Source organism: Lutra lutra, chromosome 8 (assembly GCF_902655055.1).
Source record: "Lutra lutra chromosome 8, mLutLut1.2, whole genome shotgun sequence".
NCBI lineage: Eukaryota > Metazoa > Chordata > Mammalia > Carnivora > Mustelidae > Lutra > Lutra lutra.
In genome coordinates this window covers 41,398,981-41,414,771 of record NC_062285.1, presented here as the reverse complement: position 1 = coordinate 41,414,771, position 15,791 = coordinate 41,398,981, and the positions used below count along the sequence as shown (strand labels likewise).

The window sequence follows — 15,791 nt, the reverse complement described above, 5'->3', positions numbered from 1 at the left end:
TTAGAGTGACAAGCTGAGGTCTCTCTGCCAGTAACCCAACCACATTCAACTTGATTTCCTAGACTTGCTAATAGACCACAATCTAAAATATCTTTCTCTCTTATTACACACACACACACACACACACACACACACACACACACACTGAGACACAAGAACATGAAACGAATTGAACGTTTCCTTGGTGACCATTTAAATGCTAAGACAGAGAGAGAAGAGTATGAGGGTGAAGTGATGAAAACAACTTTTTCCCACTTTAATCCACAACCATGGAAAATGCGCACAGAGTTAGAAACAACAACAACGACAACTTCGTTAAAGCGAAGCCTGGATTCTAGCGTGACGGACTCCCACACTGGACCTGTGACCAAAGCTAAGGGACCAACGCAGGTTTTCGGGTGGGGGAAGCTATCTTTGACTCAGGCACTGGGAGTGGATGGATCTTCAGAAGGAAGGTCCAGGAGAGGGAGGGAGGGAGGGAGGGGAGAAACAGGGCAGATGACTCAAGAAGCCATTAACCCCCTGGCCTTTGTGTTCATGCTGCCCCCTCGACTCCCCTGGGAAGTTCTGTCTCTTGCACTATGTGGGGGCCCACCAGGACTGGCAGGGCCACATCTCGAGGTGCCCCTCCTTGCATAGGATCCAAGTGGGACTCTGGCGCTGCTGCTTCCCGACAGGCTGGACCCAGGAGCCACCTCCCACTGCATGCAAGAGTGGCATGGGGGGCAGGATCAGGGATGGGATGGCCCTCAGACAGCAAGCCCAAGAGCCCCAGGGCACATGGTGGCCCTGTAGGTCCCAGAACTTTCAGTCCTGTGCCAGGACACCAGAAGGCTCCCTCAGGATGCTCTCGCTGACCCCTGGAGTGGTTACAGCAGACCGGGTGGGTCGTGCTGCTCCACATTTCTTTCTGATCAGCCCAGCCTACAAGGACTCCTCCTTCCTCCAGACTCTCAAAGCCTCTGGGGTCCCTGCCGCTTATGTGCCGCTTACCAAACATATCCTGCCCCCCTCAACCACCCCCACTGGTCTATTTGTCTGCAATCTGTCCCAGACTCCCAAACAGACTGCAAGGTTCTTGAAAGCAGGGTCCCTGCCTTTCGGACCTTGGCGGTCCCCAGGGTGCCCAGCATGGTGGCTGAGAAGTGTCAGGTGAGGCCAGAGGCCCTCTTAAAGTAACATTTTTGTTTAGCGGTTAAGAGAAACATCCAACAGATGTGTTAGGTTTTTTTTTTTTTTTTTAAAGGACCCTTATAAAATCCAAAGAAAGCATTAGTAAGGATCTGCTGTCTAGTGGTATCTGGACCAGTTGAAAACAGGATATGAAAAAAAAAAGCTGAGGTTCTCACTGAGCAGGAGGGACTCAGCGGACAGAAGTGGACAGTAGATGGCAGTCTGTCCCTGTGTCAGAAGTGGTCACAGTGCCAGGAGCTATGCATGGAGGCTGCCAGGAGAAGCAGTGAGCTTCTCCAATAGATGCAATACCCCTGTCTGTGCAGACCCGAAGCCGGGAGCCAGGAGACTTCTGAAAAGCACACCTGCGAGCACATGCACTTACACATCTACCAAGCCCCAATACCTGGACCACATGCACCTGCCACAAACTCTCCCCATGAAAAATCACGGGCATGTGCATCCCAACGGGCTCGGAGCATCCACGGCCCGAGCTCTGCGAAGCATCAGGGACTTGGGGATGAAGAGAGCCACTGCCCTGCAGAAGGGATGACTGCTCCTGACCAAGAGGATTCCCAATCATCATTCACACTAAAAAACAACACTCTGGGCAGGAGCCCGGCTTGTGCTGTTCCGTGCTCACACTGCTCCTCACTGGAGGGCAATGATAGGGCACCTGTCTCCCTCATCAGCTCCTGTATCCTCAAGGTCAGGGGCAAGCCATTCGCCTGCATCTTCTCCAACAGCTAGCACAGGGCCAAATACTAAGCAGCAACCAACATGATGTTTCTCAAATAACCTTTGCACATATATTTTCCAAGTGTCTAGAGAAGGACTGCCTTCATTTGTACGCAGTGACACCCAACCCACCTGTGACCAAGAGCCTAAATTTGCAGATAAGCTTGGCAGAGGAAGACATGGGGTGGGGAGTCTAGGAGGGGAGCAGGAAAAACCTTTCCCAGTGAAGAGGCAGTGAGCACCATGACCTCAGCCTTGGGACAGGCCCAAAGGAGACATAGAGAACACAGCTCTGGACCCTTGGCCAGGCACATCATTCTCTGAGTCCGGCTCTCAGCGTTGCACAGTCTGGCCTCCCGGATGACCTGTCATGCACTCATTCACTGATGCATTTCTGTAGCAGACACTGCTCAAGGTGTTGGGGTACACGAAGATGAAAAGTCCAGATCCTTCCTTTGCAGAGCTCACATTCTAGTGAAAGGTAGGAGTGCAAATAAAACTTGGGCTGTTAAGTGCTATAACACAGGGAGGCTGGGGAGGGAGAGGCGGGCTCTTTGGGGAATGCAGGGAGACTTTCCAGAGAAGGTAATGGTGAAGCAAAGATGTGAAGGATAATTTTCTTATCCTTGGTGAAGAAGGAGGGGAGGGCATTCTAAAGACAGAACATATCCTCCAGGGCCATCTCAAATTCAAGAACAGATTTATATTTCTGCCATTCACGACATCTTATAGTCAAAGGACATTTCTCTTTACATTTAACGCACATCCTCTCATGGATCCAGCCATCCAGGTTCTTCTGCTAATCCCGGATTCCCACAATAAAGGGTGAGGAAGGAAAGACTTTAGGGATCACCAAAGGTAGTAGTCCTCAGTGATCTCACTTAAAACCTGAGCAAAGTAAAACCTGGTGTGGGGTTCAGGGACCCCCCAAAATTGCACAGTTCATCTCTGCTGGAGTTTAGGGCGGAGTCTGTTCTTCTTCCTCAGAGCTTAGGATCCTTCGGATTTAGCTTACTGAATTCTGCTACCCACAGACAGTTTTATTCTGTATAAACCTCTCCCTACGCTCCCAACTTCCAATCCAAGATCTGCCACAAATCTGGCAAGCTTGCTTCTTCAACACTATAAACATACACTCATCCGTATGTTCAATAACTTATCTAGCATCACATAACTTAATTTCCTCCTCCACCCCCTCCATGTCTCTGCACATAAGTCCTGCAGGCCAGTAGGGATACCTGGGAATCTCAGGCAGTGAGGCTTAGGGAGCGACAGAATCACAGAAGATGTGAACTGTCTCAACTGGCGGGGGCCCTTGGCCTTCTAGTGAGTCCGGCTCACTCCTTTTCCACAAGGGGAAACAGAGGCCCAAGGAAGGAGAGTGACTTGCTCAAGGTCATGCGGCTAGTTTGAGTTCTTTCGCCAGGAGAGATGGGGCAAGCTGTTCCAGGTAGAAGTTAGGTGTCAGGAGAGCTGGGCTTCTTCCTAACTGTGGGACATGCTTGCTGGCATCCAGGTGATTCCCAGAGCTGCACTTTCCTCCAGAACCCAGTGGAAGCAAGGGACAGGCCCTATGAGCCACCAGGAGCAGCAGGCCTGCTAGAAACGGTATGGAAAGAATCCCAGACTACAAACGTGATACATATTCCCTAAGGGATAATTTAGAACCCGGGGTGGGGGGGAGAATATTTTTTAATTCTAGGGTCTGGGACCTAGAAACAGAAGGAGGGGGGCAGTACATCACCAGGACCCGGCTATCATAAGTAAATAAATAAATAGATAGATAATGAAAGGGCTACATTCTCTTATAGAGAAAAAAAGCACCACCCTACGTAAAAAAGTATTCTAAATAAAATGAACACGTATTTTTAAGCACCTACAATCTCACAGGCCCTTAGGTTAGTGTCCTACAGTTATTTGCCATTGCAAATACCTTCCAGCAACCAAACAAAGTCATTCTCATTAATTGCCTTGAAGAGGTAGTGAGAGTGGTGATGGGAAAATCAGTGGAGGGGGAAGGAAGAATAAGAGCCTCCAGTTATGGCTTCAGAGATGGCAACATGCACCCCCAAATACCCCTGTGTTTTCCCTACTTCTGGTACTGCTCAGAGATAGGCATGAGGCAGGCAAGTGCCACGGCTGGGGGGGTCTCCAACTGCTGTGCATCAAACAGAGCCTGGGGATCCCAGGCCTTAGCAGCAACCCCTACCCCAAACTTTCAGCAAGAAATCTACATCCTCTTTGACCCCGGTGTAAATGGAAGGAGTTCCCAAGCCTATTAGGAAGGCCGTTTTCCAAATTCTGAAGGACCCACATGTTCTCCATGCAGATTCTCTTTTACTTCAATTCCGTGCAACCCTCATCGCAGGACTCGAGAATGCTGGGACCTACCACCTCTTGTGGGCGTGTGGATCAAAACCAGATGTCAGCTCCAATCTCATAGAGTTTACAAGGAGGCAACTGTGGCTTAAATCAATACCCCCATTCTGGAAGGGCAGATTCCCTTGTCAACAGAACGGGAAGTGAAGGAGGAGGGCTGATGGGAGCTAAGACAGATCGGACACATGCTTGCCAGCAGGTGGCTAAAAAGCCTCAACATTTGTCTTGCACATGAAGAAAACACAATCTGACTGGCGGATGATGGACTTAGGATGGCCACAGGCTTCAGGATAGAAGGCCTCACAGCTAGTTGTATAACTGTAACCATATCTCTCAATGTCAGGTAACCTCCATCTTCCCATCTGGAAACGAGATTATCCTGGCCATTGAGATAATGCCATGCGATATTTGTAATAATGCCTGGTACCCAGTAAGTATTCAGATATTAACTATCACCATCATCATCATCATTATCACCATCATCATCATCATCAGTCATCTTAAGGGTGGGTACTTGTCTTAGTCAGAAACACTGACACTAAAAGGCACTCAATGTAGAAGCCGGTTGATAAGCATCAGGCTTACCCGCATGCCAAACCCAACTCCACTCAACTCTGTGTGCACTGGGAAGGGTAAGCCAACTTCACGAGCATTCTTGGCCAAAACAAAACACTATGGCAAATTCTTTGCATGCCTTTCTGCCTTTGACTAAGCCATTCCCCAAAGATAAGAAGCGGGAGTTCATTAAGGGTATGCCAAGATGCAGTCTAAGCAAGGCACAGACTATAGGAGGATGGGGCCACGGCAGAATCCCAGGATGGTGGAATTGCAATGGGACTTGGAGGTTTTCTAAATCAAGCTCCTCCTTTACAGATGGGTAAATCAGGGCCCAGTGAGAATGCCGAGGGGCACATAACAACAGCTGGTTAATGACAGAGATCAGTCTCAAGAGTGATCCCCTACCTCCAAGTCAGCAGGCTTTCTGCTGCCCAGTGTTGCTTGATATCACCTCATTGGCCTGAGATCTTTTGAGATCAGTAAGCTACTGTTTACTCCTACAGCTCTGGCCTTAAATGAACAGGAACCTTAAGATTTTCAAAAATCCCTGACTAAACAAATCCATAAAAGATCTGGGTCTTTTCTACATATGCTGTTAAAAAGTGAGCAATCACAACAGACCACACCAAAGTTCACTTCAAAATCTGTTCTTTCTCCAGCTAAATCAAACTTATATTCAGAGGTATAGAGTTAGGCTGAGAGCCACAGACAGCCTCTGGCAGTTACCAGTTAAGACTGCTTGAGAAGGACCAAGGCATAGATGGGGACATGAAGCAGCCAATGCATTTTCATTATCCAGAGGTGCCTGCCCTCTTTAGTCCCTTGGCATTTTTAGGTAGGATGAAAGGCCGAGTTACAGAAAACGATGAACAACAAAAAATGCTTTAATGACCTTGGCCTCTCTACACCGGCTTTCATAGGTTCTGAAGTTGAGTTCTCTGTAGGGTTTATCCGTGCCCAGCCTTGATCTTAATAGCAATCTGTCAAGGGTAGAGCAAGATACCATCTCTACTGGCCTCATACTTCTTAGAAGTTCCCACATCTCCATCCTTATATACAAATGATCTGAAAGAAGCTTCTCCCAACTTTTCCCACAAGCTGGCCCTTCAGCAAGAAGCAAGAGTCACCAGCTCCACGTATAATCTAATCTGAGCCAGGCAGTCATGTACTCCCACCCGTGACAGAGCTCTGCAAATGGCACCTGCCCACCCAGGGCCACTCTAGAGCTCACATGTCCCCCAGCATGTACACGTGTATCCCGTACTCCTTTCTCCCCCTGCACACACGTCTGTCCATGCACAAAGTACATCCACAGACCTTATCAGCAGCACCACACGGGGCTTACGCTTGTCTCCAGTAGAAGATTTGGTCCCTCTCCAACGGACCCGATTTTAAATAAAACTAAACCTAAAACCCTAGCAACGGTCATTAGTTCACCATCTCCACCGCCAGAAACCGCCTGCCTCATTAAAGAGTAAAACAGCAGCTGGTGAGGTCTCCAGGCAGGGTGGTGGGTTTTAAAGATCTTCTGTGTCGGCCTGACTCCCCTCTCTCACTTCAGCCAACTCGCGGATTTACATTCCCTCCAGTTGGGGCCAGAGCCCTGTAACTGCTCAGGAAAAGGTCTGGAGGAGCCTGGAGCAGAAGCCGCTGCTCTTGAATAGAGGGGAGGTGGAAAGGCCTGAACATCTGATCCATCTGGGAGTGGAATTGCAGGGATGGGAAATGTTATGTAATTAAACTCTGCTGGCCTGTCCCGCCTGGGGAATGTGAGACCCATCAGCAGTGACCTCTTCCAATCAACTTAATTGGCCCAATCTCGCCAAGAAAAGCAACAGAATTGGTTTAGTGCCTCATGGAAATAGCTTAGCTCCTGACTATTTATGGCCACTGAACTCAAGGATGGGAGCCTGACTCTGAGCCAGGAGTTGACAGCGCGTGCTGACTGCTGGGAGGACTTGGAGGCTTCAGTGGATTCCCTTGCCTCTCTGGGCCTCCGTTTCTCTCTCTGGGGGAAGGCGCCGTAACCGCGTGCTGTGTCGGGTGCACGGCACTCCACAGACCCAAAGCCTCTTACCAGGCAGGCTCTTGCCTCCAAGGACCCATGGTCTAGAGAAAAACAGACTTTCACAGCAACCCGGGATGGCTGGACTTTGCTCCTCTTTTATTCAAATATGCCAAGGACTGTGGCCATTTCCTCTGTTTCCAAAATCACGTTTGTTTTAGTGTCATGGTCTACATAGCTCACGTTAAGGAACAGGCAAATGTCTCTGATCATCAAGAACATGGATTTGGGGACCACCTTTCTTTGGAAGCATTCAAGGACCTTTTATGAATACAGATTCCCATCAGCTGCAATCTAGGCTAGGTTGCCTTGGTTTATTGGGTGAGTAAACTGAGGCAGTTATAGAAAGTTCTCTTTGCACAGTGTGGGAGCAGTAGACATGCAGTGGGTGTTAAGACTATTCTGCCAACTTGGGAAGGGGTGCAGATCGCATTTTTATTATGGTTCACGGGCATGCTAACGCCTATGTTCAAAGAGACTTCTTCTCTGAGTAAAGCTTTGTATTCCTAAGCACTCAAAACTTAGGGGGAAAAAAAGAAGGAACTTTTCTCCTTATTGAGTCGTTACTGAGATTAGGACACTGTCCCAAAGTCACCCTGCCTCCAAAGAGGCACAGCTGAACTAGAATCAAGGCATTCCCAGCACCTGTGGAAATATGTGCCACCAGATCTTCAGACCGATGGTTCAAGCCTTTATCAATTCTCTCTTACACGGATGAGTTTTACCTAAAATTAAGCTAGGACCTCAAAGTGACAGCTCCAATGTCACAAATTTAAAACTGTTAGGAGTCAACTAAAGTCTCCTCTGTTATATGCCCTCGTGTGATTAGAACCTAATAAATGAGGTTCCCTTTGACCTGGTCCAGGTAAGCTGGTATGTGTAGCCAGAAGCCCACCCTCCTTGTGGTATGAGGAAGTTACCTCACTAGCTGTCCTAAGGTACAAACGCCACCAGACTTCACCTTTCCTTCACTTCCCAAATGCTCCGGGAAGCCTACAGCTCTTGTTCTATGTATACGTTTTACACTTAAAATACACATCTGAGCATCCAAGACAATTCTCATCTTTCCTCAGGCACAAAGAATTCCTGCAAAAACATATGCCCTACCCCTCGCGAGGGCTGGGACATATATGCCTCCTACCCTCAGTCTCTAGCTTTCTCTCAGTCACTTAACCTCAGCCTCACACTGCGCGCATGCCTGTGCCCAGGCCCATGCACATACACGCACACCGGGTTAGCCGTATGCTCACAGCTCAGAAAACATCGAAGTGAACAAACACTCCCAACCCGCATCCTCCCTGATCCCAGCTTCTCCGTAGCCAGCTCCACGTATCAGGTCTCATTCTTGTTAGTGAGACCTGCACATTCCCAGGATCTCAATCCTCCGCTGTATCAGGACCTGCCTTCTGACCTGAATTGTGGCACCTGCTCTGAATCATCGGCCCATACCTCCTACAAGAAATAGTCACACCCCTCAGTCGCCTCCCCAGAGCATAAAACCATACATCATCCCTATCGTTATGCCCCATTTTTACTTAACCACAGATACATTTCAAGTCAGCTTCCCTTTGGCCCCCAAGATCCACAAACATCTCTAGAAACTGAATTACAGTTCTTGAAGAAACCTCGACTAGCATCCAGCTCTCTTCGCTCCTCTTGGCAAAACTGCAGCAAGTCAGCTGAGTCCAAGAAGGAATTTTTCCAGGGCACTGTGCCATGCCCCAGTGCCCAGCAATGGACTCAGCATCCCGTAGGCATTCCATAAATTTTAATTAATAATCAATATTAACTGGTGACAATGAATTCCTTTATTAAATAAGCAACCCATCATCCAGCATAATATAACACGTGTCTCTGTCCCCAGGCGTGCAAAATGTATTCCTCCCCTCACTCCAGTCTTAAGTAGACATTCTCCCGTTCCTCACCTAGTGCCAACACACAGGACTTTTCCCCTTAAATGTACACCCCTCATTCTAAGCCTTCTCCAATTCCTTCCTGTCTGAGGAGGTATAGAGGGGCAGAAGGCAAAAACCAACCCAGTCTCCTTCTCCGCAAATGCCTTTTTTCTCCATAATGAGTGCCTGAGCCCATTTTCCTATCCCCTGGCTACCCCAGGGCCATCCTAGCCAAATTTCCCCATGCACACTCTTAAAGTTCACACTCTTTTCCCCACAGATAGTCTTCCCCCACCTCACCCCCCCGCACACATCCCTTTGGTAATCTTCAGGAGGCCAACTTTCCAGACACGTCCACCTTTCACTCCTCCACACAGCAACCCTCCCATGCCACACCCACTCCATGTGTCTGTGCAGACACGCACAAGCCATCTGTCTTCGACACACTGTACCTCTCCTCCTGCTCTGACACCCTTCACAGGCACAGATTTCTCATTAGCTACACCTATGTTCCCACATGCTCTCATCTCCTGCCAGTCACACATATGCCCATCCAACAGACTCCCCAGAAACATACACCTCCACGGCACACGGAACAGCGTAGAGCTCTGGCTCTCTGACCACCCGCTGCCCTGCTACCTAGACTTTCCAGAAACCTCCTTTCTGACCACACAGAGTACCCAGCGGACCTGGATCTCCCTCCATAGGAAAGCAGACCCCATTCACACAGAACCCGGTCCTCCACTTCCAGCTACAAGCCAGTCCTTACCAAGGCAAAATCTCACACACTCCTTGTTGCAGGCCCGCAGATTCGGTGTTTTCCTCCCACACTGTTCCCAGAGCCTGCTTTCTCTTCATCTCCCCCCAGCTCCCAACACCATACCCAGGTCTAAGTGTCTGAGCCCAAGGCAGAGGTGATTGGATTTTGTCCCCTGAATTCTACCTCTCAACTTTCTTTGTGCAGTATGTCAGGAAGGAATTGGGGGCTGGAGGGGGTAAGCTAATATGCTGGAGAATTTCCGAGTGTAGGGAAAACAGAAGGGATTGCAAAGTTCCCTCTCTTACAACTTTCTCCCCTCCTGATGTTTAGGGCAGAGGGCTTACATATTTCTCTTGCTCTCTGTTCTGGAGGGTGGGAGAGGGCATCTCTTTATGAAAAAGCAGGTCGTCCAGAATATTCTCTAATAGGTGAATTACAAACAAGAGGCTCCAGGAGTGACACCCACCTCCGTTTAGGCCACCCCTCCCAGCTCCCGCCCTCGGCTCTTCTCACACATAAACAAGTCCCCCCCGAGCTCGGTGTCCCAGCTCTCCAGCTCTGAAACCAGCGCTCAGGCTGCGTCCCGGCTGCGCCTCCACTGACTCTGAACCTGCCATCCGCCGCCAGAGGTCGAAAAGAGGAGGTCTAGTTCGATGTTTTCCCCCACCTGGAGTACCTCCAGACACGCGGGGTGGGGGGGGTGCTCCTTACGGGTTGGCAGCCCTCACCCGGTTCAGCGCGAGGTTCTCAGCTCCATGCATTTGAAGCGCAGCGGGGGAACGAAGCAGCCAGCCCCCCCCCACCCCAAAACAGCAGCGCCTCCTCGCCGGTCACCCACTTGTGCCCAAAAGCAACAAGCAGAGTCCCCTCCCCCACCCTAACCCCTCCTTTCCCGAACCTTCAACTCCCAGGCGTCCCAGATTTCATTTAGAGTGTGAGTAGCGCTTTGGGGCAATGGGCTAATTTGGTCCACCCGGGATCCTTCTGACTCCAACCTAGCTCTGCCAGTCCCTGGTCTCCCAGCCTTCCCACACCTCCGCCTCAAATTCCTAGAGCTGGAGAAATCGAGAGGAATTCCCCAGGGACGTCCTGGCCAGCGTGCCTGCCGCTCCCCCGCGGGGTTCCAGATGCGCGGTCTGCGCGCGGAGCTCCAACATCCACGCAGAGACCCAGGGTGGGGTAGCCACAGGGTGGGCGCTGGCCACCACGAACCCAGGGTGCGTGGCCTTTGCCAAGAAAAGCTTTCGGAAGAGGTAGGGTACTCCAGGACAGGTATGCCGCGCAAAGCGAGGAGTTGCAACTCCCCAAACTGGGAAGCCTGCGTCCGGGTCGGTCGTGAGCTCCGAGTCCCCTCCCCCAGCCCACTCCCGGGCCTGGGGAGGGGGAAGCGTGCGGGGAACCCCGAGCTCTGGGGAGCCAGGCACCGAGCGCGTGCTGGGGAACAGCCGCAGCACACTCGCGTTTTTCCCGCGCGGGATCCGTCTGCCACCCCCTTTTGTTACAGGATGCGCGGGGAGCCCTCTCTTGCAGGAGCAGACGGGTGTGTTTGTTGGGGGTTGGGGGGGCGGTTCTGCTGAATCTCTTTGCTGCCCTTCCGTCGTCCCTATTTCCCCTCGCCTCCGTCCCCATTTCCAATCCAGGTCCCTTAAACCTGATCACTTTCCCAGATTCTGGGCGGTTTTTTGGGTAGCCGAGGGACCGGAGAAGAGGTGGGGAGCAGTGTCCGTGTGTGTATGTTTGTGGTGGGGAGGGGGTGGCTGCGGTCGCGCCTCGGCCTGGGCAGATCCCAGCGCAAACTTCGGGGAAGGCACAAGCCCGGGAAAGTGAGTGAGTGAGACACGATGGGGGTGGGGGCGGGGTGCAGTTGGGGTCTCCCCTCGCTTGTCCACAGGAAAATCTCCCCACTTAACGTCCCCACCCTCGAACCTGCCCACCCAACGTGCCCGCCTCCCCTTACCGTGGCAGAAGTAACCATGGCATCCGTGTGACTGTTTCCAGGGACGTCGACATGAAGAGAAAGGTGGACGCGAGCTCGGTCATTCAAAGTCTCCCCCACCCCGCCGCCGCCACTACCCAGCAGGGGAAAAAAAAAGAGAAGAAGAAAGAAAGAAAGGAAAGGGAAGAAAGTAGTTGCGCCGGGCTCTCTCGCGGGGCCGCGCGCGGAGCTGCTCGGTAGGGAGAGGAGCCTTCAACTCTGAGTCCCGTGAACATAATCTGCGCGGTTATAACCAGCCAACCCGGCCAGATGGCTCCGCGCTCAGCGCCTTAACCCCTTCCGTGCCGCGCCGCCCGCCCCCGCGCCCGGCCGAGCGTTTCGCCCGCTCGCACCCCTAAGCCCCTGCGGCTTGGGGCTCGGGGCCCAAAGGAGCAACGGGGTCATTTCTCCTAGCCTGTCTTAAAACAACAACAACAACAACAACAACAACACAACAAAAACTTCTAAATTAATGGTATACTTCAGTATCCCCTTTTTAGAGACCCAGGGGGAAAACAGAAAACGAAATATTCATTTTTTCAATACATTTTACATGTTCATGTCTTCAGCCTGCCTTATTTGTTCTTTTTCTTGAAAAAATTCTTTTTAATTTTCTTTTTCTTTTCTTTTTATTGAAGATTTTCCTCTCTAGGCAGAAGGGCCTTTCTTGCCCCTTCCCCCTGGCGGCTTGGGTCTAATTGTAAACTCCTCCTCCAAACCTTAGACCCTTCCAGCTCTAGATCTCTCCCCACCTCCTATCAAGCCCACCCGTCACTCCTTCCCCCACCCCACAACACGAACACGCCCAAGGACAATCGTTCCCCAGCGAAATCGCTGCTCCCAGGGACCAGCACCCAAGACGCTGTGCAGGCCGTCAAAGACAACGAGTCAGAGAGGTAGGGGGCGGGGGTCAGGGGGACCAAGGAAGGGGTGGCCTGTGTGTATGTGTGTGTGTGTTTTCGCGAGCGTGAACGCGAACGTGGAAGAGGGAGGGGGAAGGATCGAAGACTCCCATTTGACCCAGACACCGACTTCTAAGCCCCTTCCTTCCAAACTAGGATGGGGCCCTGCAGCTGAGCACCCATCCAGCACCCACCAGTCTGCACGCGGGGACGGCGCAGGGAAGCAGAAAAGGCAAGCCACAAACAAACCTCTTAGTAGCGCTCCCAAAGTAGTGACGCTCACTCCCCCACCCATAGATTATTCGAGGAAAGGATGGGAGGGAGGGGGCAAAATCTCTTATTTCGCGATAATTTTAGCTGCCCATTAAACCCCACTTGTTCTGAGATCGTTCTCTCTAAATTTACCGAGTTAAGTCATCTTTCTTTCGTCCATTTGCCATCGAGAGAAGTGGCGGGGGTGGGGTGGGGGTGTCGCTTAGGGGTCAAGGAGAAATCTAGAGCCTCTGAGCAGAGTTTTGAGCTCCTGACCCCCCTCCGGGGCAGCTCCCCGGGCGTGGCGGACTCCCATCTCCGGGCCCCCCACCATTTCCTCCCTGTAGCCTTTGCCACCCTTCGCCCCATATCTCGCCAGGACCTTTTGACTCACAGGCGCGATTGGGGGAGGGGAGCAAGTATGTATCCGGTCTCGTCCCTGCCCTGCCATTCCAGGTGTCTAAGAAAGCAACCCACTCGATGTTTCAGCCGGGGTCCAGGTTCAAAAAAAAAAAAAAAAAAAAAAAAATCAAAATTCTCTGGACTTGTTTGAGAATTTGGTCAAACACGGAGAAGCACTGGCAATGTCCTACCAGATCAGGCCAAGGTGGATGCAGAGAGAGGCGGCGGGGTCCGGGAGGAGGTAGGAAGGGATATGGAGCCTGGGGGCTGCGTACTAGATAGATTGTACCTGCCTCATCATTATCCTGGCAGATGGAGGCTGCCACATCGAAAACGGCCGGAATGGCCCACGGAGGCCCAGGGGCGGCGCTCCCGCAGTCCCTGGGAAGAGTGGGGTCCTCCTTCAGTGCCGGCCTCGTGCCAAAATGTCGAGGTCTTCCTCCGGACCAGATTAAGCTGCGGAGTTGTTTCCTCCACTGGGCACACAGCACCATGAAGGTTTGGATTGGGCGTGATCTGCTGGGTTCTGGTTTTCTCCCTCTGCTCGGGCCCGCCTCCCTGCCCTCCCCCACTTTCCGCACTTCACCCCCACCTCCTCTGTCAAACGAGGGATTCAGGCCCAGTTTGAGCTCCACTGGCCAAGGTCTAGGGGCTCTTTTCTGGAGCTCCAGGTTCACCGGTAACCCAGGGGTTGCAGGGAAAGAGTTGGTTGGCTCCTGCTGCAGTGAGGAAGGGGTTAAAAACATGTGCGGGCTGATCCGCCTGCAGCTCCTCGATCACTGGCAGTCTGGAGGGAGGAGGGGAAGGGAGGGGGCAAACTTAAATTTGAAAAATCAGAAGGGAAAAAAAAGAAGAAGGCAGCAGTGAGTTTAAGACCCGATTTGTTCTGCAGATGCCTTGCACGGACTGGCGGCCACAGTTTGCCAGGACCTAGGCAATCGCTGGAAGAGTTTGTATTGTTTTCTGACTCAGGGCGGGGGGTTTGTTCTGTGCTGGTGGGTCTGTCTTTGCGTGCAATCAACACGCCTTGTAATATGAGAGGTGACACCTTAATCTTGCCAAATATGTGTGGTGCCTTTGGTGGGGGGGGAGGTGCAGAGGGAGGGGCTGAGGGAAGGAGAGAAGGAGAGAGAGAGAGAGAGAGAAGCAGACAGAAACCAAGGGTAAAAGAGGCATTTTCTTCACTTTTTCCAAATGGAGAGCTACTGGTCCTTTCCTTTGTGAAAGACCTTTTTTAGACAATCTCCCCAAGCAAGCAAGCTGCCTTTTCCTTCACTGTTTTCCTTTCCATTTCAGAGCTAAAGATTCTCTTTTCTCTAAAGAAGACTTGGGACAGATGCCCAGGTCTCTCTCTTGACTTCCAACAGCATAGCAAGGTGATCAAAGAAGGTGGCCAGAGAGGGGAGTAGAAAGCATATATATTCTTTAAAAGAGGATTGCGTATAATGTGATGGATTTTGGAACTGCAGAACATTGGGACTTCTAAGCAAATCTGTTTTTTTCTAAATAGAGGAAGACCTTAATGGTATAGATAGCTCAAGCAAAGAACAGAACTAGGAAGTAAGCTGATGAGCTCATGCCCCGTCGACAGTGCTGGGTGTGGAAGTCCATCCAGGACTAAGTCTTTTCCGATTCGCCAGGTAATCGCCTCTCTCCAAACTGACTCCTTGGTCATGGCCTTGGCCATTTGTCCATCTGTTGACTGTATTTTTAGGTCGCTAAACTTTCTTTTTCTCCCTGCTGCTTCTGAGTGTGGAGCCAGACTCCTGAAAGTTGTTTGTGAGGGCAGGAATTAGATCCAGTGATTGAAAGCCCCCTTTCAAACCCTCTCTTAAAGCAGATTTCTAGAGCGTGCCTTCTGCCCACCCTTATCTTTTGCAATAGCACCACTCTGTGGTTGAAACACTGAACAGAAACGAAATGGAAATGTTGGAATGAATTATGCCTTTACCTTTGAAAAACAGTATTGATGTTTCAGTTAAATGGACTGTGTGTTGCGGGGTGGCGGCGGGGGGAGGGTGTGGGGTGGGGGTGGTTGCTTAGCATGTGGCAAAGGAGGGGGGTCTTGGGCAGTAACTGGTTGTGGTTAATTCATTATGACATGGTGACCCAAGAAATGAGAGTCTTGGGCCTAATGGCCTCCAAGGACCCTTTCCTCTGTGACCACATGAGGAAAAGACAAGCTCTGTTCTTTGCCCCAGCACCGCAGAGCTAGCCTTGAATGTTTGTCCTCTACCCTTGTGGGTTTTTTCTTTCTTTCTTTCTTTCTTTCTTTCTTTTTTTTTTTTTACTGTCTTAGATTGCTAAGCTATACTCCACACCTTAGCTCATCCTAAGGTGTTTGCAAGTTGCCTCTTCTGCTGCTGGAGGGCACTGGGGAGAGGTCTGCAGAATGCTGGCACCTGCTTTCTTCTGCCCTACCCCATCCACCCCCACCCTCACTCACTTAGACATCGGCTTGAGCTCCCGGAGCCAGAAAGTCTATGTTTCTGAAACAATTAAAGTGCCTGCAAAAGGTATTTGCATAGGGACTGGGAATTTAAGGGCCCGGGAAGACTGTGTGTTACCTTGGCATCTGGCATTCAGAAGACTCCTGGCTGCTCACCCATTACTACACACACCGTAACTATAGCATTAGTAACCAACAGCCGCATGAGCTGTCCTGGCAATTAGCAACTCCGCCCAAATGCCC

The 15,791-nt window shown here is 51.1% G+C and overlaps 1 protein-coding gene across 3 annotated transcripts in view; it reads right to left on the bottom strand.

The window, feature by feature from the left end:
* The window catches only part of NTF3 (neurotrophin 3), a 67,504-nt gene extending 53,942 nt beyond the window's left edge, over positions 1–13,562 (bottom strand). Inside the window, exon 1 of one of the 3 annotated variants that reach the window (XM_047743335.1) lies at positions 13,393–13,562. Coding sequence is in view for 2 of the 3 variants with exons in the window: in XM_047743332.1 (XP_047599288.1) it covers positions 13,389–13,427 (39 nt within the window). In the remaining variant the exon portion in view is untranslated. Of the gene's footprint in view, positions 1–11,525; positions 11,642–13,388 lie in introns of those variants that run through there. The other 2 variants (XM_047743332.1, XM_047743333.1) reach the window with 2 other exon arrangements.
* Positions 13,563–15,791: the final 2,229 nt, after the last annotated feature.